Source organism: Pinus tabuliformis, chromosome 2_2 (assembly GCF_031772625.1).
Source record: "Pinus tabuliformis cultivar Carrire ecotype Pingquan chromosome 2_2, CPIR1, whole genome shotgun sequence".
In the NCBI taxonomy this organism is placed as follows: Eukaryota; Viridiplantae; Streptophyta; class Pinopsida; order Pinales; family Pinaceae; genus Pinus; species Pinus tabuliformis.
In genome coordinates, this window is record NC_142300.1 from 130558569 (window position 1) to 130583901 (window position 25333).

The window sequence follows — 25333 nt, forward strand, 5'->3', positions numbered from 1 at the left end:
CATGTTGAAGAGCAGCAATCCGGCAAAAGTGGAAATGCAAGGATGTGAGGGTTTGCAGTTGGAATGAAGGACGCAACTATGGAAACTGAGAGTTGTGGATCGATGCAAAGAGTGAGGAACACAATGAGGCAACGACGGAAGGGTTTGATGGTGGAAAAGGCAGCGTGAAGAATGGGAACAACGTGTGAATGCAGAGAGAGATATGGTTGCGAGAAGGCTAAGGCAGCAAAGGCAGAATCGAGGGTTGCACGCAGAAATGGGACGAGGCAGCCACACAAAGGAGAACAAACAAACCAGGCCGCGAATTTGAGGGTTAACAAGTGTTGCGAATAGGTAGATGGCAGTGACAAGGAGCCACATTTGGAGCTGCATATGGGTTTCAGTTTAATGGAGGTAGGAACAACAGACGTCAGGCAACAAACAAATCCGAAATTTTCTATTGGAAAACCCCATGCAGCAAACAAATCCGAAACTTTCTATTGGAAAACCTAAGGCAGCAAACAAATCTGAAATTTTCTGTTGGAAAACCCCAGGCAGCGGAGACACTGTAGCCCAAACTCAAAACAAACCCAGAGAAAAGAATTCACACAAATGTATTTTAATGCTTCAGATTTTATCAGTGAAACCCTTGTAAAACTATTTCCAGATTACAAAAATAAAAATAAATAAAAAATAAAAACCCTTGGACTGTAAAAATCATGCTACTGCAAAAAAAAAAAAAAAATTGAGGCTAGAACTCACCCTCCAAGGCCTAGATTTGGCTTCGAATCAAACTTCACCTTCAGATCTGCAACCTATACCTGAAAACAAAAACACCCAGAACCCAGATACACAAAAAATAAATAAAACCCCAAAAACCCAAGTCTGAAAACCCAAAAAAATTACAAATCTATGAATAGGAATGGTATATCTATCAGATCTTAGGAGTGCAAGTACAACTCCGCTCTCAGATCTGATAATATAAGGCTCTCAACAGCCAGATTTATCAACTTCGTACATAAAAATTAATTTTTTTTTTTATTTTAAAGGAGGTGCTTAACTTAAAATCCTTCATGCATCCCTAATAAAAATCCTATGATAAGCCTTGGGATTAAATTTAGCTGGGTCTTCAGAAAACACAGATCGAGAATTGACTAGTCCAACTGAAAACTTCCCCTGACGCCCGAGGATCTAAAAATCAAGACTTTCCAGAAAAACTCAACTCAACGATCAAAATAGAGCGAGAAAATAATAATAAAATTCAGAGAAATAAAGATATCTGCATTTACATTCAAAATTTAAATTACCATTTAAACCCCAGCGACTGAGCACGAATCCCTGTACTCAAATCACTCTTTCAAAAGCTATCATCAATGGCTAAAAAAATACGCATGAAAACGACACATCTTACAGTGTTTCCACGAAGAGTAACACCAGCAAAAATTAACCCCAAAGTCTTTCTTAATTATCCAAAAAAAGATTACACAAGAGCTTCTTACTAAGCACACGACTCAAAGGTCAAATGAATCGACTGACAAATGAATTCCTATTTAAAGATCCTCCAACAGCTAGATCAAGTGATCTTCATCAAAGCAATCTCGACCGTTGATGAAGTTTAAAATTCTTTTTAATCTCATCCGTCGAAATATTTAAATATTTGGGGAAATTCGAATTTTTCAATTAAGTGCATTTTAATTTAATTCGGAGTAATTTGGCCTCTAACACCAGCCAAGTGTTGTTTCAGCCTATGAATGCCCCCTCCACCTCCCTTAATTTTTCTATGACAAAATTTGCAATGCATTTGATTATCAATCATCTCAGCATATGCCCAAGAAACATCTTTCATTCTAGGAGCAATTTCTAGATATTTGGACTTGAAAATGAAAGGAAAAAAATCTGAAAATGAAAACAAACAAAAAAACAACGCTTCAGTGTTCATTTCTTTTACAAAAATTACTCTTTCAATTTCCAAATTTGCAAAAAAAAAGAAAAACAAGCAAAGACAGATTTGAGAAGTGAAAAAAAAATACCTTTAGGCCTCCTCAATGCTACTCCAACAAAGAAGCTCCTCACTATTGCTCCAATGACTGGCCAAGAAGCTCCTCACTGTTGCTCCAAAAACCAACTCTTCACAAATTCCTCACAAATGCTCCCACAAATGCAATGAGATAGTTGTGAGGAAATGTGAGGGGTTGGGTAGCTTTTATAGGCTTGGGAGAGGTTATAAAGGCATATCAAAACCCTAAAACCAAAGTTAAACACAATTTCAATTCTGTTTCCCTCACTTTTTGAATTGCGGCCCAGGTTTGACTGGCTCGGTCAAGTTAAGTCAAGCTCGACCGAGCCAGCCGGTTTGTTACTGAACTTACCGGTTCGGTAACAAATCAGCGTTTGGCCCAGTTTTTGTACCGAGTCGGCCCGGGCAAGGCTAGCTCAATCAGCTCGATTGATTTTGTTGGTCTTAAGAGACATTATACATACACATAGGAAAAATATACGAAAAAAATTGAATGGGAAACTGAATCAAATACATAGCAAGAACACACAAAAGTTACGTGGTAAAACCTTGACGGTGTGTCAAGGAAACCTCCACGGGGCAAGGGATTGGAAATCTTATTGCTCAAAGATGATTCTCCATGATACAAGCCTCTCGAGCAATCACCAATTAATATGGGTTACTCCATAACATAACTCCTTTTCGTTACAAATCTCATTATAAAACTCACTAACAATTAAAATAAGATTTACCCACAATTAGATTATTTACATTTCATTGTTGTCACTTTTCAATGATCTCCACCTTGACAACAATTTTCCTAATCCCTTGCCCATGCCTATTCATCATCTCCTCTACAAGCCAAGAGAAGCTAGACACCATCACAGCGTCTCTACTGTCGCTGGCTTTGTGAATATGTCTGCACGATTCTCTTGTGTATGTACCTTCTTGAGAGCTACTTTGCCGCCATCAATCACATGTCTCACAAAATGACACCTTACATCAATGTGCTTGGTCTTGTTGTGATAAGTCGGATTTGTATCCAAATGAATAGCACTATGACTATCACAGAACACATTCACATTCTCTAGCGTCCTTCCAATCTCATCAAGTAGACCTTTCAACCAGATTGCCTCTTTACAGGCATTTGAAGCAGCTATATACTCTACATCAGTAGTGGACAAAGCAACTATTTCTTGAAGCTATGACATCAAGCTAATTGCTCCACCCGCAAGAGTAAAGACATAACCTGTAGTCGATCTCCTTTTGTCCAAATCCCCTACACAGCGAGCATCGACACATCCACAGACTGAACCTTCACTACCGTTAAAGATGATGCAATGGTCACTTGTGCCTCTCAAAAACCGAAGCACCACTGGTCGCATATGTTCTTCTCCTGGATTTGCCATAAACCTGCTGACAAGTCCAACTGCATGTGAAATGTCAAGCCTTGTAGATACCATCGCATACATTAAGTTTCCTACCGCATTTGCATATGCTACACGAGACATACTTCTTTTCTTCATCAGTTCTAGGACTCAAAACCGAAGAAAGTTTAAAATGGGAAGCTAACGGAACATTAACAGTTTCACATTGTTCATACCGAACTTTTCAAGTACTCTTTCCACATACTTATGTTGTGATAGCCAAAGCTTTCCATTTTTCCTCTCTTTGTGTATCTCCATGCCCAAGATATGTTTTGTCACTCCAAGATCCTTCATATCAAACATCCTAGAGAGTTGAGCCTTTAACATGTTGATCTCTTCCATGCTTTTGCTCGCAATAATCATATCGTCAACATACAAGATCAAGACAATCAATACACCATGGAAACTTTTGAAGTATACACAATGATCATACTCACTTCTAATTAAATTTTGACTCACCATGAAGGAGTCAAACTTCTTGTACCACTGCCTGGGTGACTGCCTCAGGCCATACAATGATTTCCTGAGCTTGCAAACTAATCTTCTGCTACGACCTTGTACGAAACCTTCTAGTTGTTCCATATAAATCTCTTCATCCAAATCACCATGTACAAAAGTTGTTTAAACATCTAACTGTTCTAACTCAAGGTCAAGCAATGCAGTTAGTTTTAACACAATACAAATAGAAACAAGTTTTACGACTGGTAAAAAAATCTCATGAAATCAATACCTTCAACCTGAGAATACCCTTTTGCAACTAGCCTCGCCTTACACCTTTTGATACTTCCATCAACATTTTGTTTCAATTTGCAGACCCATTTGCATCCAAAAACACTTCTCCCTTCAGGGAGTTCTACAAGATCCCAGGTTTCGTTCTTGGCTAAGGAATCCATTTCTTCATCCATAGCCCTTTTCCACGTTTTGCTATTTGCATCATCCACTGCTTCCTGATAACAAGAAGGTTCTCCATCTTCAGTAATCAATGCAATAGATGACGCAGAATCTTCATACCATTTGGGTGTTTTTCTTTCACTTGTAGACCTTCTTAGAGTGACTGGTTGTTGAACTGGTTCTGGAACTTCAACAATTTCCTTTGCACCTTCTTCACATTTTTCTTCAGAAGCCTCTCCTTCCTTTCAGCATTCTGAAAAAGGTTAAGCCTCCAACAAAATTTGTTGATTCAGCGATGCCTGTTCCTGTTCAACTTTTTCAACATCTGATTTTAGAAAAGAATATTCATCAAACATTACATCTCTACTAATGACTATCTTTTGTGAAGAAGGATCCCACAACCTATATCATTTCACCACATAGTCATACCCAACAAAGACATAACATTTCTCTTTTGGGTCTAACGTTCAAGAATAAGAGCATATGCATCACAACCAAAAATCCTTAAATGTGAATAATCCCAAGACTGACCTGACCAAACTTCTTCGGGAATTTTACAATTAATGGCAACTGAAGGTGATCTGTTAACTAAATAACAAGTAGTAGATATTGCTTCTGCCCACAGCTCCTTTTGTAGGTTAGCATTGTTGATCATGCTTCTGTCTCTTTCCATAAGAGTCTAATTCATACGTTCAACAATAGCATTTTGCTGAGGAGTATAAACAGCAGTGTTATGTCTAACAATCCCTTCGTTCTTACAGTATCGTTCAAATTTTAAAGAAGTAAATTCATCGCCATTGTTAGTTCTTAATCATTTAATTGTTTTGTCTGTTTTCTTTTCCACCATAGCTTTAAATTGTATAAAGACATTAAATACATCAACTTTTCTTTTCAACATATAGATCCAAATTTTCCACGAGAAATCATCAATAAATGTTTAAGAAATATAATACACATCCATAGGATACAGTTAGAGATGGTCCCCAAAGATGAGAATGAATATAGTGCAAAATTTCTTTACTATTATGACTTCCAGTTTTAAATTTATGTTTACATTGTTTACCATAAACACAAGGTTTCCAAAAATCCAACCTCAAGGATTTTAAATCAAGGCGCAACTTGCGATTCATCAGTACCTGAAGACCCTTCTCGTTGAAGCCATAGGTGAGTACTTCTTCTGCCCTCTATGATACAGTCGATGCCTCACTGCCCTGAGTACTTCTTTTGAGTTTGTAAAGATTTCCGATATTTTTTGTCATCATAACCAAGGCACCTTCTGAGACTTTGAGCACTCCATTCTGACCCATAAACTTCTAACCTTCCATGTCCAACACTCCAAAAGAAATCAATATTTTTCTTAATTCAGGGACATGTCTAACATCAGCTAATGTTCTAACTGTACCATCATACATTTTAATTTTGATATTTCCCATCCCAACAGTTTGACAAGATACATTATTACCCATAAGCACAAAACTACCATTCACAGTTTCATATGACGTGAACCAATTTTTGTGCGGATTCATGTGATGAGAAGCGCCAAAATCTAACAACCAATTATCATAATTCTAAGAGACATTACAAACAGGTAAAGCTTCATCTACCATACCCAATTCAGCAGATAAAACTTCATCAATCATACCTGACTCAACTTGATTTGCTTCCTTCTTTGGGTTTTAGACTCCTTTCGTTTCCAACAATCTTTCTTGAAGTGTCCAATTTTTTTGCAGTACCAACATTTGGCTTTACACTACTTGCTCTTTGATTTTGATCTGGAAGAACTCCTTGCTTTCTCCCCTCTTTCCCTTAATCGGCCTCTGGCTACCATCGCTTCTGGTGCGAAGGTTTCAATGTTGGACTTCCTCTGTACTTCTTCAGATAACAAAGCTCCCACAACTGTATCAAATTCCAAAGATTCAGTTGTGCTCAAACTGATAAAAGTTACGACGTGGTCGCATGACTCAAGGAGAGAACGGAACGGGGTGATAGCTTTGTCCTCTTCCTGAAATTTAACTGCCATATTTGACAATTGGTAAATAAGTGTATTAAAAATATTAAAATGTTCTGCAATTTTTGTACCCTCCATCTGAAGACTGTACAATTGTGTTTTCAAATAAATTCTATTGGTTAAATATTTGGTCATATACAACATCTCCAATTTTCCACATAAACCTGATGTCGATGTTTCTTCAACAATGTTGAAGAGAACTTAATCTGCCAGGCACACCCTGATGGTATTGAGAGCTCGAGCATCGAAGTCCTCCCAATCCAAATCTGTCATGCCAACGGATTTCTTTTTAACCCCGTCTAGAGCTTTGTGCAACCCCTGTTGCACCAGCAAATTCTTAGCTTTCAATTTCCATAATGCAAAATTGTTCTTTCTGATGAACTTCTCCACCTCAAATTTAGCATTCGTCATTTTTTCCATTTCTTCCTACAAATCCTCCTCCTAGGTTTTCTTCTTCCGGCTAGGGTTTCTTTAAAAAGTTATGGTTCCATTATTTCAACTAGGGTTTTTTAAAAGAAATTTATGATTTCTGGGAAATCTCCTCCTCTTCCAATTTTTTTGTTACTGCTCAATAAACCCTACTCCATTTCACTTTCAAGAATTTCAAAAAATAATTTTGTTTCTGTTCAGATATAGAAAATTTAATAAAAATAAATAAATCCTTAATTAGCGTAACCCTGCTCAAAAAACCTTCATTCAACAACATTCACCAGTTTTCTGAAAAAACCCCAATAACAAAAAAAATTATGAATTTGTTTTTCTAAATTCAGAAAATAAAAAGAATAACCCAGACTCTGTCTTTCCGGCGGCTTCTGTTCCATTAATTGACCAGTCGCTTCTATCGATTTTTGCAATAACAGTGCTTTTGGTAGTGGCTCGTTCAATGGGCCACAGCTCCAAAAAGAAGATGACAATTTGTTCTAGCATCAGCGGGCTGTGTTTTAAGGGGGCGATTCACTTATTTTCCAGCGTCAGGGCATTGTTCTCTTTTCTTTTCAGCGACAGCAGTGGCTTGTTCTATTTTCTTTCCAACGTCAGGGCATTGTTCTCTTTTCTTTCCAACAACAACAGTGGTTTGTTCTATTTTCTTTCCAGCGTCAGCAAGCTCTGGTGGAATAGATTACGGCTTCTTCCACGGCAGAAGACCCTCATCTAGTTGTTGCTCCTTTGATCTGCTCAAGGAGATCGGTGGCTGCCTCTACGGCTCGCTTACTCGGGCTCTTTCTTTCTGGCGGACTTAACAAAGGTGACTCAACAAATTCGGTGGCTGCCTCTGCAGCTCGCTTACCCAAACTATGTCTTTCCAGCGGAACTTCACAAAGGCGGCTCATCAAATTCGATGGTCGCCTCTGCAGCTCTCTTACCCGGACTCTGTCTTTCCGGTGGACTTCATACAGGCGGCTCAACAAATTTAGATCAACATCTTTCTCCAGCAACAGTAGTCATGGCGGCAGGGCAGATGGGGTTCAGTCTCATGGCGTCCTGTTCCCGATTTGGACTAATTTTCACACGACGGCGCGGCTCAGGGGTTTCTCCAACCGCCCACTTCAACAGAGTTTTCCTCCAACCGTCGACAGCTCTCAACTCGAGCTCTAATAACACTTGTTGGTCTTAAGATACATTAAACATACACACAGGGAAAACATACTTAGAAAAATTGAATGGGAAATTGAATCAAATACACAGCAAGAACACACAAAGGTTATGTGGTAAAACCTTGACAGTGTGTCAAGGAAACCTCCACGGGCCAAGAGATTGTAAATCTTATTGCTCAAAGATGATTCTCCAAGATATAAGCCTCTCGAGCAATCATCAATTAATATGGTCTACCCCATTACATAACTCCTTTTATTACAAATCTCATTATAAAACTAATTGAAAGTAAAATAAGATTTACCCACAATTACATCATTTACATTTCATTGTTGTGACTTTTCAACAAATTCCGAGTTGGCTCAAGCATTTTTTAAAACACTAATATATACACACATTTAGTCTAATTAATAGACTAAATTGTCCTTGTCCAACCATATTTTTTTTGGGGTGAACTTTGTTCAAAAGCAAGTAGAGATTTTTAAGTCATAAATTTAAGTTATTTAATTTGCGAAGATCCATTATCTCAGAGGTCGGGTTTTTCAGAGTGTTGAATCCATTTATGCATTCAGAAGTGTATTTTAAACAAGAAGAAATTACAATTTTGCTAGCACAAAGCGCCGAAACATTTCGGAGTTTCCGAAACGGGTACATTTAGAATGTCATCTCCTAAAAAATGGAAACATCAGCTGAAACGTTATATATATATATATATATATATATATATATATATATAGTGAATAAGATCTATAGATGACAATCTAAAAAGAAAACCAAATCTATATTAACTCTCATAGATGATTACATGATGGTCAAGTTTCGGGTACCAGTATGCCCCGAAACACTGAGTTCCTAGAAATTTCCTACAACATAGCTTGCTAGAAATTGTATTGTTGAATTCAAACTAAAAAGCCATTTCATCTATTAGTTACTCAAAAGAAATAGACCCTATCACTTGCATGCCAAATTAATTATTGAAAGTGTTTATAATTAAATAATGGTTATGAGTTTCAAGGTTCAATAAAAGATTTGTTGAAAAGTATTTAATTTGTAAAAAACAAATTAAAAATTAAAAATTACCGAAAGATACAACTTTACAAGTAATATGCATTTGCACATGAAGTGTAGCATTTTAAATAAGGTGTCTTTAGCCTAAGTACAACCCTTCTCAAGTATTTAATTATCAAGAAAGGTTATATTGAAGTACGAATATTTCATTGCTATTAAAAGATCATATTTATAAAGTAAAAGAAAGGTTCTTTTTTTAATAAATATATACATAAAAAGTATTTAAAAACTTCCAAAAGTATTTGTCTCAAACTTAATATCATAATATGAAACAAGGGAGATTCTTTTATAAAGGTTGCATAATTGTATGTTGCAAATTATTTACATATTAAAAGATAGTATTCAAAAAAATGAGATTAACATCGTAATCAGCCAGATAGATAATTACATTTATATCTATGACAAATCAATTATCAATTCCAATAAAAATATAATTGAGATTAATATCATTATAGCGTGAGCCAGATAAATAATTACATTTATATCTATGACAAATCAATTATTAGTTCCAATAAAAATATAATTGAGATTAATATCGTTATAGCATGAGCCAGATAGAAAATTATATTAATATATTTGACAAATCAATTATCAATTCCAAATAAAAATATAATTGAGAGGAAGATATTTTTTTGCAAAAGACAACAGCGCACTTCTACTACTACCTCAAATACACACTTTCAACTTATACCGTAAGTTATAGTCGAAGAGCAATTATGCAATGACCCTCATACAAGTCAAATTATGAGTAGAGTCGCAGAGACATGGGAGAGACGCACAACAAATGTTGCCTCCAGAAATTTGGTATCGTCCAACTCTACAACAATCGTTAAATTTGATGAACAAATTTGGTTTTCCAGAATGAAGCATGTGGAAATTTTCCTTGTTGATTCTAAACAGCCTTCTTTGCTTCCTAGTTTCCAATGGCTTCACTTATTTTCCTCACAAAAAGAATGCTAGTGTTGTTGACTATGTCTTGCCCAACCATGACTGGATCCTATTTATTTGTTGGTTCTCAACTACAATGATCCCTTTAGCTAACAATGTTATCGTTTCTTTTCACCGTTGAGCTAACCCTCTGCAACCCTCATACCTCACCCCTCTTTTGCCCCATAAAACCAACATCTTGTTCATCAACATGGATCTACATGTCTACTCCAAATATGATTTATTATCCTCAACTATTTGGGATGCAGCTTACAACTCCTATCCCCATGTCACCAAATCTCCTTACAGATCTCCCAATTAGAAGTCATGCCTATGAACCATTCGCATGACACACAATGCAAAACCAACCAATGGCACATATTGGGGTCCAGGACTGATCCAAACAATTACAGGATGGTCAAAGTGAATCAAACTTTCTCAAAGCTCTACGCTATTGACTATCACATACAACTATCAAAACAATTACAGGATGGTCAAAGTGAATCAAACTTTCTCAAATCTCTATGTTGTTGACCATCATATACAACTACCAAAGTATCTTGACAGATATCACTTGAGGTCCAAAGGATAAGCAACTTTCTATTCTAGGCAAAAGACTATTTGACCATAATCTCACTCTAAAAAACATCACCGAGGAGGAAAGACACTATCCTTCAAAAGTCTTAAACTACTTTGTATACTTTCAAAAATCTCTTCACACAATCTCAAACAACCTCGAGACCTTGGTATATTTGAATCCCTTCTCACTCCCATTTTAAGACTATGAATTTGACCTTGGCCACCTTAACATAACAAATAGGTTATTTAATTTCATTTAAAGCACCATAGGGGAGAAACAAGGGTGCCCTCTCCCTAAACTTGTTTGTAGTCTATATTGATGACATGGAGGTCTTCCTAGAGGACCATATTTAGCCCAAGAGTGGACATCTTCTCCATTAGGTCTTGATCTCCATCCTCCCTTTTGCACATGTTATGATCCTTTTGGCCCCTACCTTAGAGGGTATGCATACATACATGGATGCCCTATCCATATTTTGTGGTCATTGACAAAAGACAATCAACCTAGATAAAACCAAGGTGATGATCTTTAATAGCTTGAGAGTGTCCTAAAATATTTTCATTTATTATTCTAGGGTGAGGAAGCTAAGATCACTAGACTACGCACTACAACAACTAGGGATTGCAATTTTTAACACCTAGATTTGGGCTAAGTAATACTCCCCAACCTAAAATCATAAAAATGGGATTTGAATCGCTTGCTCTCATCAAGCAACAATGTCTCTAGAATCACTTTCAAGGCATATAATTCAAGATAGATCTCATGGACTCTGTTATTCATCCCAAGATTCTTTGGGGTTCTAATCTATAGGGGCCTAGTTTGCTCGAGCTATATTGAGTCAAGAAGAGTGTATAGACTCTCATGGTTCCCCCCTTCAGCAAAAGAAAGAGGTTTGTAGCCCATGCCATTGTCCAAGAAAATTTTGCAACTAAGAAATAATACTATATGGAAAAAATAATAATAAAAAGGTAATAATGAACAAAGTAAAAGATGAATATAACAATATGGTACTCGTAATAAAACAATTAATTATGATGAAGTGTCCTGTTAAAAACCATGTTCCTGAAATTTCGTCCCTCCCTAGAATTTTGTCCTCTTGAAATTTTGGCCCTCAACCTGAAATTTCGGCCCTCCAGAAATTTCGTTGAATCAAAGATATGTGTGACAAAAATTGTGTTTCAAAATAAGGAGAAATGATCTCTCCTTTATATAGCCTTCAAAGGGGGTTGAATGGGTGAACCCAAAATTGTCACCTTGATCGCCCCATAGAGATTGCCCAGATAATTGCGATATAAAAATATAGTCCCCAACGTTTAATTCTAAATCGGTTATGTCATACAGTTTTGTGTTCTAGAGATCTAATTTTTTTATTATATTTGACTTGGGAATCACCAATTGGTTAGCAAGTTTAGGGTTTATATAATTTTTAACTTCAACGGCGAGATAGAAAATAGTGACATCATTTCCTACAAGAGTCCCCTTCATTTTGAATAACACTAAAGCATAGTTATACGAAGTTTCTGAAAATCCTCATTCCTTCATTTCTGAATTATAATTTGTTCTTTTTTCTTCAGTAATTAGCTCCATTTTGTATTAGTTGATAATTTCTTCAAACGATACTATGGATCTTGTACCTTCTCACCTTTGAAAAGATAAATCTCCACAATTTATTTTTTTAAAAGAGCTTTTATTTTATATAAAATATTGTATTGCTTCCTTTGTTTAAGGTGATCCAACCTTTCTTCAAGTGCTTCTTCTATGCAAACATCAATGTTGAGCTTCCTCCATTCAACCTCAAATGCTAGGAGACACGGATCCAAATACGGCAGACTATGAGACACAATGTTCATTGCATATTTACATCATCCCTATCTTGGATCTAAGTATATTGTACACCTTTCTCCAATAGTCAACTCTAGCTATGGAGTCCAAGTTTTTTTTCGACGTGCTTTAGGTTAGATTTAAATTCTTGATTTCTACATTCTCCATTAAAAGAGTCACTTTAGCACTCCACTCTGTATTGACATCATTGTACCCAGCAATCCTTTTGACATACATTAGTGGTCACTTGTTTGACATTAACAATATTATCTTATCTTTATCTAGGGTTAGTAAAGAGTTAAAAGTATTTTTATATTTTCCGAGGATAAAAGCTAGGAGAATATATTACTATAATGAGAAGAGTGCTAAATCTTACATATAAATAAGAGAAGAAATTATCATTTGTCAATGATTGCTACTTGTTGAGAACCATTACTACTTGTCTATTATTCTTATATTTTCTCTAAAAATAGCTATAATAGTCAGAGCAACTTATTGTGGAGATTTTTTTGTGAATGGCTTTGCTACCTTATGGATGATCATTGCTAGGGTTTTGAAAAATGAAAGGTTTCTTGAGCAAGTGTAATTGTAATTGAAAGATTTCAAGATTTCTTGTAAGTGTAATTGTAATTGAAAGATTTCAAGATTTCTTGTAAGTGTAATTGTACTTCCATAGTGATGATGATGCACTCCCTTGGTTTCTTCTTGAACAAGCCCTCCTTTTCAAAAGGTTTCAAAGATTACTAGTGGAATACCTTTCCTTGAATCATAATGACATTTTTAATAACGTACTAGGTGCTTTTTCTAGGGTTTGTAGTGCACAACTTGTTGTAGCGGCTACAACAAGCCTCCAAGATTTTGGCTCGCATGCAAATTTCAGAGCCTACCTTGGATCTTGTGATCGATCATCCTTGGTCACTTGTTGGTAAGCTGATGATTTGAAGCCCCCCTTCTTGATCCTAACAGTTGTCTGCGTTCTCATCTTTATGCAGCATGTGTCATTTTCGAGCATAGGGGTTGTTGATTGTCAAGAAAAGGGAATGTTGTTTTGCTTCAATGGAATTGTGTGTGTATGAGTGGTCGTCATCACATAAACATGTTTCACTCTCACTTCACGCACTCTTGTCACAAAGGTTGTTGCATCAAGCAAAGTATGTCTTATGCATTCTAGATGGTCTACGTTGTGTCACTAAGTGTTCGTGTGCGATCATAGTCAAGTCCTATCAATGTTTACATATGTTTCACTGATCTCACACTTAGCCATTTTCCCAAGCAACCTAGCCTCATCCAGCTTCCCAGAACTGTGTGCTTTGCTTCTGCAACCATCAAGCTTCCTCCCTTGCCTGTTGAAACCCTGCAGTGCACAGAGACACCAACCTCCCTTGCCTGCTGAAAACACGCAGCGCACAAAGAACCCAGCCAGCACTACTCTCCAGAAATGTGCAGAGTAGTTCAGCTACACTGCAGTCAGAAATTGCGCACAAGTGTCCTCCCAGGACCCCCATCCCGCATGAGTGTCCTGTACCTTAAAATTGCACAATGTTGTCCAAGCCACCCTGTCTGTCTTGCATTCAAAAACTGCGCAGACAAGCCTCCCAGGGCCTCATTCCGACAGCAGTCACTGTCCGCTGAAATTGGGCAAATCTACCTCTCACTGACTACAGGAAAAGGTGACATATTGAAATTACTTCCAAGGAGTTGAGAAGGACAAAGGAACCAAGTAATGGAAAAGATCAGGACCACATGCAAACTCTGTCGGATGCATGATCATCTTGAGGGTAAGTATGGTAAGTAAAGAACACCTTTCGAAGTACACCTCTTAGTTCAGTTTGCAAGATTGCTTGTCATTGTCATATCATTCTGTCCTTAGTAACATGCATGTGCGCAAACACGAAAAGTCACTTTATGTGTTTCTTCTACATGTCTTACTTCCTTTTCACTTGTTTGACCAACTGTAGTCATCGACATTTTGATTGATATGTCATGCGTGCAACCTCGTTCTCATGATGTTGAAGGTTGTGCTTGAGTTGTGCTCACTATGTAAACATCTATCGCACTCACACACGATGTTGTAAGCATTGTCGCGCAAGTGTCGTTACGGTCATCTGAAGGTCTATCCGAAGTGTCGCACTTGTCGCTTTCACCATTAGACAGTCCTGCGGTCAGACACACTGAGCATATGTTGTCTTGTTGATTCGAGATGTATTGTCGTCCAGTCATGTTGAGTGTGTATTCACAAGGTCATGTATACACAAGTTCACTCGCTCACACACTTAGCCATTTTTCCCAATGTTGCACTGCACTACGCAGTCTCAGCTCTCAATGATCATGTGCTACTGCTCAAAATTGAGTAGAGTCTGAGGCTGCCTCCCAGGCAGTCTGTACTACGCAATACTAGAATCAACCCGACTGGCTGTCACCCAGAATAGCGCAGAAGTTTCTCAGCAACCCATCTCAATCTGCGTTGCCCGCAAGAAAAACCACCAAGCCTCCAGCTAGTCAACTGGAGAGTTTGACCAGGCAGTGACCCCGAGCCTCACTCCAAAAAATTGTGCAGAAGCTGCCAAGCATGCCCACTCCTGCTGATTGAAGAAATTGCGCGGACATGCCAGACAAACACCAGTTGCCTGTCACTGCACATCCCTCAAAAATTGTGCAGCTTTCTCAGCCTGTCAGTCGACCTGTTGCTGCTCCTTAAAATTGCGTAGTTTTCATGAGCAGTCTCCCAGTTGCCCAGCATCTTGCTCAACCCAGAAACTACATAGGGATGTCCTACAAGCCAGCCTCCCAACTCTGTGCAGTTTTTGCTAGCAACCTCCCGTAACCCGCTGCAGCCTCCCTAGAGAAATTGTACAGTATTCACTACCAATCTCCCCCTGTTGTTTGCATTGTCTCCCTAGAAACATTGCGCAGATCTGCCCTCCAACCGACCCAGAAGCCGCAAGCAGTCACTGCTAATCCGGACTGCCCATCCCAGCCTCCCAGTGACCTCTGTGCAATTTTCATGGACAGTGCCCGGAACCTGCATCCCAGCTTGCAATGTGCTCTGCGCAGTTTCAGAGCCTTGTCCTCTCCCCCCGTCACTTACATCTGAAAGCGAAAAACAATGCATCATGTTAGACTAGCATATTTATTGATTTGATGGCGTCTCGTCATGAGTGATTGCAGATACAGGTACATGGATGAGACATGGCGCGACGACGAACAAGATGAACAAGGAGCACACGCAAGGAGACTTGTATGCGAACAGACGAACACATGCAGCATGCCAAGTACAAGAGAAGGAGAGACATGCACGTGCAACATCAAGCGAACACTAAGACCATGGAAGACTTCGCACACCTTGCCATGCAGAGGTGAAGCTATAATACACCAAGAGCATATCCATCACTCAGCAGCATGAACATACCATCTCTGTCGTGTCGAGTCATGTCATGAGTCATCTCGATCACATCGCTACTATGGGCCATACTATTGTAATCAATGTAATGTAACATGGAAATCCAAGAGACCCACATGTAAATCTGAATAGCAATGTAAAGTTGAAGAGTCATGTAAGTCAAACAGTCATGAGGGAAGTCAAACAATCACAAGGGCCAGTTTTACCCTTGGCAATAAATACCCCTCATTTGTAAATGCAAAGGACTTTTCACCTTGGCTCCTCCCGCATAGCCTTGAGAGTATATAATCTTTTCTTTGAGGAGCGAGCAGTGGCTCCAACACCCCGCTATCGGGGTTAGTGATGTAATGGTGTATGGATGTGTCTTGGAACTTTTGCTTAATTCAGAAGCCTATTAACAGGCCAACACATTTTCACACATGTATTGTATTCGTTTGTAAGACTATTCTTTGGATGCTTGTAATGCATGTTGCTTTAACTTGTATTAAGACAATTGAACTATTTCGGTTGTTTTAGTACATATGTTGTTGGAAATGTGTTGTATCAGTTGCTAACATTGTCTCGCCCATGTGGGCTATCCTGCCGGACACTCGACAAATTCATTCTCGTAAACTTGTTATAACGCTCGTCGCACTCGTGTGGACTATTCCGTTGGGCGTTGTGCATGTTATCTGTTCACTTTGTATTTGTGACTGCCGCATCCATGTGGACTACTCCGCCGGAAGCTACGCATGTCCTGTTGTGTTGTGTGTCTCTAGTAGAGTTCGGACTATTCCGTTTCAACCTGAGACTCACTTCCACCCTCTCCCTCTACAAGCAAAGAACTTTGACACAAGCAACACTAAGCACTCACCAGGCACGCAACCTCATTGCTCGAAGTCAAAGCAAACCACTCTCGCGTGCTAACAAGCAAGAGATAAGGCATATCTTTACGATAATGCAAATCGGGCCATCGTACTGGATGGGACTCCTACACCAAGCGAATACTTAATTCACCTCGTATGCCCCCCGCCACCCCCACCCCCCCCCACCCCAAAAAAAATATAGTAGTCTTTTCACTTTTAATCAGACATGCAAAATTAAATTAAATTTTACTTTATATTTTGGGGCAAACTTAGGGGGTTTTGTTTAACTTACATTTCGTTTTCAACCATCAAAAACCCTAGACATCTAGGTTTTCATGCATATTTTTTTACCTAAAAATCTAGGGTTTCATTTTATATTCTTAGCCTAAAATCCTAAGGTTTTTCTTGCATGTTTAACCTAAAATCATTTTATTGAATAAAACATGTCTTGCTGATTTAAACTGCTGCATAATTAGGGCTAGACCTCTCTTTTGGTTGGCTGTTATATGCCTTGTAATTTTCAGATTCTAAAAGTTAATCAAACCCTAGATATATTGATATTCATTATTTGAGCCTATTTTATACTAGTTTATAGCTCATTTCGAGGGATAAATTATATTGTTGAAGCAACTCATTTACTCCTGTAAGTTACTATCTTTTATGCAAGTTTTACAAAAGCCATTGATAATTTTCATATTTTGACTGGAAATGGGATTGTTTTGCATGAAATTGTTACTTGATAATTCCCTAAATTAGTCTTCAAGCATTTTAAACCAAATCTAGAATTTACTTTGAGTAACCACCTTATCCTTGACTTCCTTGATGCATCTCTTTGGTGGTGAATTGGGTAGATACTCAGCAGGCCTTAGACTTGATTGTGTCTTGCCTTACGAGTTGCTAAGTGGCAGTGGTAACCCTTCCAATGTTGCATTAAGTGTTCGCACCTTGTGAAGGCTTCAAAATAAGGTGCTACATTTTGCGATAACATGGCCTACTTATAATGAGGGCCCACTATATATTTTGGATCTTATTAATAAATAGGACACTTTTTACAATGAGTGACTACTAACTAATTATATAGTGGTATTTATTCAAGGAAGGTAGGCTCATTAATAAAGTATCCTAAGTAAGGGGGTTAAAGTAGGACCCTGACATAATATATGGCATGCATTATTCAGTCCATGACATCTTTTGTTTATTTCATGTATATATGCAATAATAAAGTCTTACGCACACTTTTTGTCTGCACAAGCCCTAAAAGCCATCAGCCAAATTTATAAATACCATGTGAGAATGAGACGTGGTTTGCACCTATTTACACTCATGCAGACACTGTCTCCAAGGTTCATTTGTTGCAAGCAAGTGTGAGCTCAACCTGTGCCCCCAGCCCATCCATTGGCCACCTACACTACCAAACTTTGCCAAAAGAAACACACACCCACTGGAATATCATCGCATTTGTTTGGTGTTGCAATCTCTGTTCTAGAATTGTGTTTCTTTTTTAATCTCATGTCCTATTCCAACCCTTTGGTTTTGAAATAAAGGGTAAATCCGTCGTGTTCAAAACTTGGGCAAATTTAACTTATTAGATTTGCATCAATTATTTAAATTCAAACATTCCTGCATGTACACCCATGCAATCCCACCTTTGCCTGCCATCTACCCCAATGCGTGCCAATCCCTAGCCTTGTTTACTGTTCATGTGTATACATAACCCCTCGTCACCTTTTCAATCTTCATTGTGTCTCCCAAATACCTCCTCAAGTCCAACTATATAGCTCTGATACGGTATCAGAATTACACATGCAAAGGCATATTCTTTACAATACATATGGGATATAACAAGTCAATATGATGCCTTCATCAAATAGTGTGTGTAACATTACATAGGATTGTCTCAATGGAGGAGCTGTAAGTTACATAACCACCAAGCATCTAATCAAAAACATATGACTTCATCAACTTAAGTCAGTATATCTTTATTACATAGTGATTCCATTACAATATAAATCATTCCTAATTTCAACTATATTACAAGATGTGGCCATTATAAAATATCTACTCTAACACAAACATAAACGAAGTCCTTGCAGGTATCTATAGAAAAAGCTAGAATTTATTTCCATATCTTACATAAAACAAGCAATAGCTTCTTCAAAGATCCCAAGACAGGTTTGTAATAAAGGCTTAGTGACATCAAATGCTGAAGCAAAGTGACTCAATGCTAAAACAAAAATAAGACACCACATAAAAAATATGTACACACCTTCAATATATATCATGCCACATTGTCTATTGAAGTTTTGGACTTCCACTAATACAAAGACACATAAGTACCAATCATACAAACCTGATCTGCAATCAAAACATTGTAGGCTTTTGAAATACCCTTCGTAACATCAGATATCAGAGGATATTTCAAATCACCAAGACCGCCAGCTTTCCTATCAGTTTGAACCCAAGCAAGGTGAGAAAACTGCAAGTACAACAACATGGAAACCAAGATAAGCATAAGCCTATTAAAAGCAATACATCATCAGAATTATTAATTCGAAACTCTTCCCAATTCATTATTTTGCTGATTTCATTTCAGGAAATTTAAGACATAATGAGACGATCCATGTACACAGGTTTCGACCTCACAGCTCAAACATGTGTATTCTAACTAAAGAAGACAGACATATTTCTGACTTCTCTTGTAAGAATGATATGTTATCCTAACCCTATTTTAAAGCTCAGAAAGTAACTGCAGCAAATCATAATCACTTTTACCTAAAAGATAGTGTAAAAAATCAGAGTGATTTAACATCCTTATCCAAACAATTTTGCCTGTCACTATGAATCATATTGACCTAGGAATGGTAGCCAACAAAAAAGACAACGAGTGTTCAAGCTGTTGAATTTCACCATTATCCCCATTTTTCCTCACTGCACTTAGATGTATTAGTTGATCTGTGTACGATGGCCATAGGAACACATATTTTGGAAACTGTGACATATTTCAGAATTACTGAATTTCATCTGTGCTTGACAATTTTCAACCCTAATTTGCATGTCCTTCATGGAAATCTACTTGCACAATTTCAATTAAGTAATCTGTGGTGAATGGACATAAGAAATTTACCTGATCAGTACACAATTCTAACTATGAAGACAGACACAACCATTATCAATTTCTTGCAGAAAAATATATGTTCCCTTCATCCTCATTCTCTTTGAAGGGGAATCTTTAAACCATGAAGAGAATTCCAAAAGAATGTCATCATCATCAAGGAGAGATTCAAGTGTCTTTTCTCTTGTATCTACAATATCATGATTTCTAAATTATTTCTTAAATGCAAGCTTGCAGTGATGTTCAAACTTCTAAGTGCAAATATTGCATAGCCTATGTAGGTACTGCTTGAATACAACAAAAATCATTACAATGTTAATTTTTCTGTTACCTATTTCCACAATTAGGAAGACATTGTTTCTGCTGTAGGGTGTCTAGAGTTTTACTTCAGCAATATAGTAAACTCTTGAGATGTATTACAATTTCTTGTGATGATAGCTCATTTCTTCGAACATTTAATACATTACCACTACGTCACTTTCTACTCTTCAGAGGCTATTGCTTCAAACAAACTTTTAGGGCATGCAAGGGGATGCTGGTTTTCAGAGATTTCGGGCAAGGTTACATTTATCATTTTTGGCAATTTGTCATTGGGGGTCATGTTACCCACCACCTGTGGGTAATATGTATGGGAGAAAAAAATTCTCCTAGATGGTCCTCAGCCAGCAGCCAGCAGACCCTTGAAGCCACCAGATAGCTCATGTGCCATTTTCTCCACCACCTGAGCTGGTCATGTGGTCCCTCAACCACTTGTCATTAACGTATGTTTGAAGGTGGACCTTCCAACCCCAAAGGTATAGATTTTCATTGGTATAGTTGAGTAATTTTCCTTTCTTGTCATGGGTACTTTTGGGCATAGATTGGTGAGGGGGTTTGGCGGAAAGAGTGGGTTAGGGTTATATTCTTGTCTCCATTGCCCATTTTGTGGTTACCTTTATAGCCTAGTCCCGTGGGGTCTCTTTTACTGACCATTTGGCTTTTGGGTTGGCACTACACGGGAAATCCTGATTTTGGTTGCATGGTCCCGCTTCCCGATACCACCTACATCAATCCACTTCCACTCATTTTACCCCCATTCATCTATTTTCCCATCCAAGTCCACATGTGTCCACTAGGTCCACATAGGGTTAGCCTCACCTTCCCCTTGTCGACACCTTGGGTCGGGCCTGGAATGATGCCCCGGAGGTTGATGTAACTAAAAAGAAAAGTAAAAGCATAATTTGGCCACTCTCAACAAGCAATGTACCACAAAATGCAAAATATGGTCGAGACAAACACATTTAGCACGTGGACTAAAGCCAATACATAAGCTCTACCCGTTCCATGGCCATCATCCTGGTTCCTATAGGCCCTAGATGAGCCTCATCTATCATTTGGGAACCCATGATTATCCCAACCCCTGCTGGGCAATGAACGGCTCCACCTTAAAAGGGGTATCCATTGCTATACTTTACACATCATGCTCTCATTCCCTTGAGCCCCGAGCAATTAACCAAAGAAAAATCATAAAAGGCAAAAGGCATATGAAGAAGGGTTGAAAAAAAAGGTCGGGGTAACTCATGTAGCACAATTTGCTCCCTCCAACACTTATAAACCTAGGTATGAGCCTCCCCTGTTATAGCTACCCTTGCACCTTGACATGTGGCCTGGGTGTTTCCTCTGATCCCCACTCTATTCCATTATTATATCATTTGCCACCTACCACTTGAAGGATGTACCATGGACATGTCACCCCCTTTAGAGGTTGAAACCACCTAATAGAGTACTTGGCTAACCCCTTATTGAGCTTGGAGACACTAATACATACCAAAGCCCACTATGGAAGGGCATGCCACCATGACATGCCCCACTAGTTCCATAACTTGTAAGCTCTTTTACTTGATTATTCTAATGATTCGTTATATTGGAGGGCAAGGGGAAGCATTGGATCTTATGCAGGATTACAAGTGGATTTCCATTTGGGGCTCGGTCTCCCTAAACGGGGTCCTAGCCCTCCAGAGGGCCACATTGGCACTTGTAGGGTGAGCGTTGAGAACCATGGATCTCCACCATAGTCGAAACTACTTCATGGATCCCCAGCAGTGTTCGTTGATTACTCCTATTTCAACTTTTGGACGAGGATGATGCACCCGGTTCACCATGCCCAACCGGCTCCACAGATGCACCATACATTTGGCATGTTCCAGGGTCCAAAGGATTGTTCCCCACTACAAAAGTAGGGCTTATGTCATCATTCCAACCCTTACAAATGGTACACATGCAATTTCGATCCATTTGGAGACCCACAAGGATGACCATGTGCCCCCACACCCACTTCGAAGCACCACAAGTTTTTGCTTGGAAAACAAGGGGTCAACCCTTTGTCCACTATGTTGGGAGTCCATTTCTACATCGCGGCACCCTTTGGACTTCATTAGGCCTCCTCAAAGGCCCAACGACTCACTCAATCAATCATTCGATCATCTTGAGAGGCTTATTCATGTATTACTGAGCTATTTGGTGGGCTTGTAACAAAAATTTAGTGTTATTATGCACATTATTTTATTCTAGGGGCTAAATTACACCAAAATAAGCTAAATCGAATTCATTTAACATTGTATAAATAGATAATGAGTTGATTCATTCTCTCATCATCATTTGGAATGATCATTCCCTCCTAAGAGATTTTTGCTCTTCTTTTTGGAGGACGAAATTGGATGGATGGATGAATTTTGATGTTTGGATCATTGTTTTAAGAATCGGCCAGCTCGGAACCGACTCGACCGAGTTGGTCCGAGTAAAGGCCTCACAGGGTAGACTCAATCAATGAACCGGTTCGGCCGGTCGGCCAGGTTATTACTGAGCCGGTCGAGTGCTCTAAAAACTCGATCGAATCGGTCATAACTCGGTCGGATCGGTCATAACCCGGCCGGCTCGGCCGAGTTTGATGACAGCGGCCCGGAAACTCTAAAATAGCAAATTTTTTTTTTTGCTTTTTGGGGACCCCAAACAGATTTGTAATTTTCCTATCGTTTATTTGGGGTCCATTCCCCTCTCCTAAATCCTATAAAACCCACCCAACCCCTCTCATTTCCTCACAGCCATCTCATTGCGTTTGAGTGAGAATTTGAGTGAGAGTTTGTGAGGAGTTGTGGAGTTTGTTTTTGGAGCAGCAATGAGGAGTCTTCGGCAAGCATTGTAGCAAGAGTGAGGAGCTTCTTGGGCAGCCATTTGGAGCAGCATTGAGAAGTTGGTTTGTTGGAGCAACCTTGAGGAGGCAGATTGTGCCTGGAGGTATTATTTTCACTTGTAAAAATATGTTTTTGCTTATTAATTTTTATGTGCAAATCTGGAAATTGAAAAGAGCGTTTTTTGTGAAAGGAATGAACATTGAAGCAATGCTATTTTTTTTGTTTTCATTTTTAGATTTTTTGTTTTCATTTCCAAGACAAAAAATGGCACCTAGAGTGAGAGATGCTACTTGGGCATATGTTGAAATGGTTGATAGTCAAATGCATTGCAAATTTTGCCATAGAAAAATTAAGGTCTTGGAGGCATTAATAGGCTGAAACAACACTTGGCGGGGACTAGAGACCAAATTACTCCATGTGAATCAGATGGAATTGGGGAGATTAGGAAGGAATTGTTAGCCAACTTTGAGAAGTTTAAAGTAGAAAAGGCTAAGCAAAAAGAGTTAGAGGTTGAAATTGAGAGGAAGAAGAATATACAAAAAATGTTGGCTACCAACCCCCATTTGGATTTTGAGGGTTCTTCCTCTATCCCTTGTATAGATGCATCCAACCCCTTCCGATATGTTCCTCCCTCTTTGGAGTCTATTCAAGAAAAGGGTAAGCGTAAAATGAAAAATAAGGGTGATATGAATATCAAAAGTTATTTCACTGTCACACCCTCCTCTCCATCAGATGCACATTGTCCTCAAGCTAGTAGAACTTTGCAACCCACTTTAGATGACCATTGGAAGAAATAATTGAGGGAGACTGCTTGTGATTACATATGTAAATGGTGGTATGATGCTGATATCCCCTTCAATCCTTCTCGTTCACCATATTATGAGCCTATGTTTGATGTCATACATGCTGCTGGAAAAGGCTTCAAAGGCCCCACTATGCATGAGATAAGGGGGTATCGTTTGCAAAAGGAAATTGCCTCCATTAATGAGTATTTGAAAGATTTCAAAAACTCATGGGCAAGAAAAGGATGTACCATCATGTCAGATGGATGGACTAATCAAAGAAACAGTACCATCATAAACTTTCTTATCTTCTGCACACAGGGAACCATGTCTCTAAAATCAGTTGATGCATCTGATAAGGTAAAGGATGGACAATTGTTGTTTCAAATATTGGATAAGGTTGTTGAGAAGGTGGGGATGGCTAATGTTGTTTAAGTCATCGCAGATAATGCCTCTATGTTCTTGTTGGTAAACTGTTAGAGGAAAAACACAAAACCATCTTCTGGAACCCACGTGTTGTACATTCCATAGACCTCATGCTTGAAGATATTGGCAAATTAGATCGGGTCAAAAACACTGTAGATCATGCCAAAAGCATAACAAAATTTATCTACAATCATTCATAGATTTTGAGCTTGATGAGGAAACACAAAGGGGGGAGGGATATTAATAGGCCTACCATCACTAGATTTGCTACTCATTTTTTGACATTGCAATCTATGCTTTCACAACATAGAAACTTGCAAAAAATATTTTCCAGTGAAGAATGGAATCAAAGCTAGTGGTCTCATACACAGGAAGGCAAAAAATTGAAAAAGAAAGTTAATGAAGAAATATTTTGGAGAAAGGCAACAGAGATTGTGAAGCTTGTTGAGCCACTGGTTAAGGTGTTGCAGTTGGTGGATGGAGAAAGATTGGCAATGGGCTTCATTTGTGAGGCTCTGGATCAAGCAAAGGAGCAAATAAAGAGGGCATACAAGGATAAAGTGGCTAAGTATGGGCCCATTTTGGAAAACATTGATGAAAGATGGAACAATCAACTCCATCACCCTATACATGCAGCTGGGTATTTTTTGAACCCATGGTATCATTATAAAGCTAAGGAGACAAGAGCTTTGAAGGGGGAGGTTAGAAATGGATTGATTGACTGCATTGATCGCATGATCCCATTGGAGTGTGATCAGCTGGAGATACACCGACAAGCCACAACCTTCAGCGATGCCTCAGGTACCTTTGGGAAGAACCTAGCAAAGATTGCAAGGGAAGCAGATGAGCCAGGTAAAGAAAAATTTCAATTTTCAAATTCTTAATACTTATTTTGTTAAATCGTTTATAATTTGAAAGTTGGATATAATTTGTAAGTTTGTTGAGCTAACTCATTACACTCCTATGTTTTTTGTAGCGTAATGGTGGGAGGCTTTTGGGAGCCATTGTCCTCAATTACAAAAGTTTGCAATTCGTATTTTGAGCCAAACTTGCAGTGCTACTGGGTGTGACCACAATTGGTCTGTCTTTGAGAGGATTCACAGGAGGAAGAGAAACCGTTTGGATCAAAAATGGTTAAATGATCTAGTCTATGTCCAATACAACCTCCAGCTCAGATGCAACCAATTTTTGAACAAAAGACCTGATTTAGATCCCATTGTGTTGGAAGACATTGATCCAACATCAGATTGGGTAGTGGAGAGTCATCCAGCAAAGTTTCATTCCGATGAGGATATCGATTACGATTAT

At 38.5% G+C, this 25333-nt stretch overlaps 1 protein-coding gene across 3 annotated transcripts in view; it reads right to left on the reverse strand.

Annotated features, from left to right (window-relative positions):
- Positions 1 to 25333, reverse strand: part of LOC149191661 (2-Cys peroxiredoxin BAS1, chloroplastic-like) — a 253444-nt gene that overhangs the window by 35717 nt on the left and 192394 nt on the right. For all 3 annotated transcript variants that reach the window (XM_089404387.1, XM_089404386.1, XM_089404388.1), the window contains one exon: positions 18886 to 19011. In XM_089404387.1, the coding sequence (XP_089260513.1) occupies positions 18886 to 19011 (126 nt within the window). The remainder of the gene's footprint in view (positions 1 to 18885; positions 19012 to 25333) is intronic.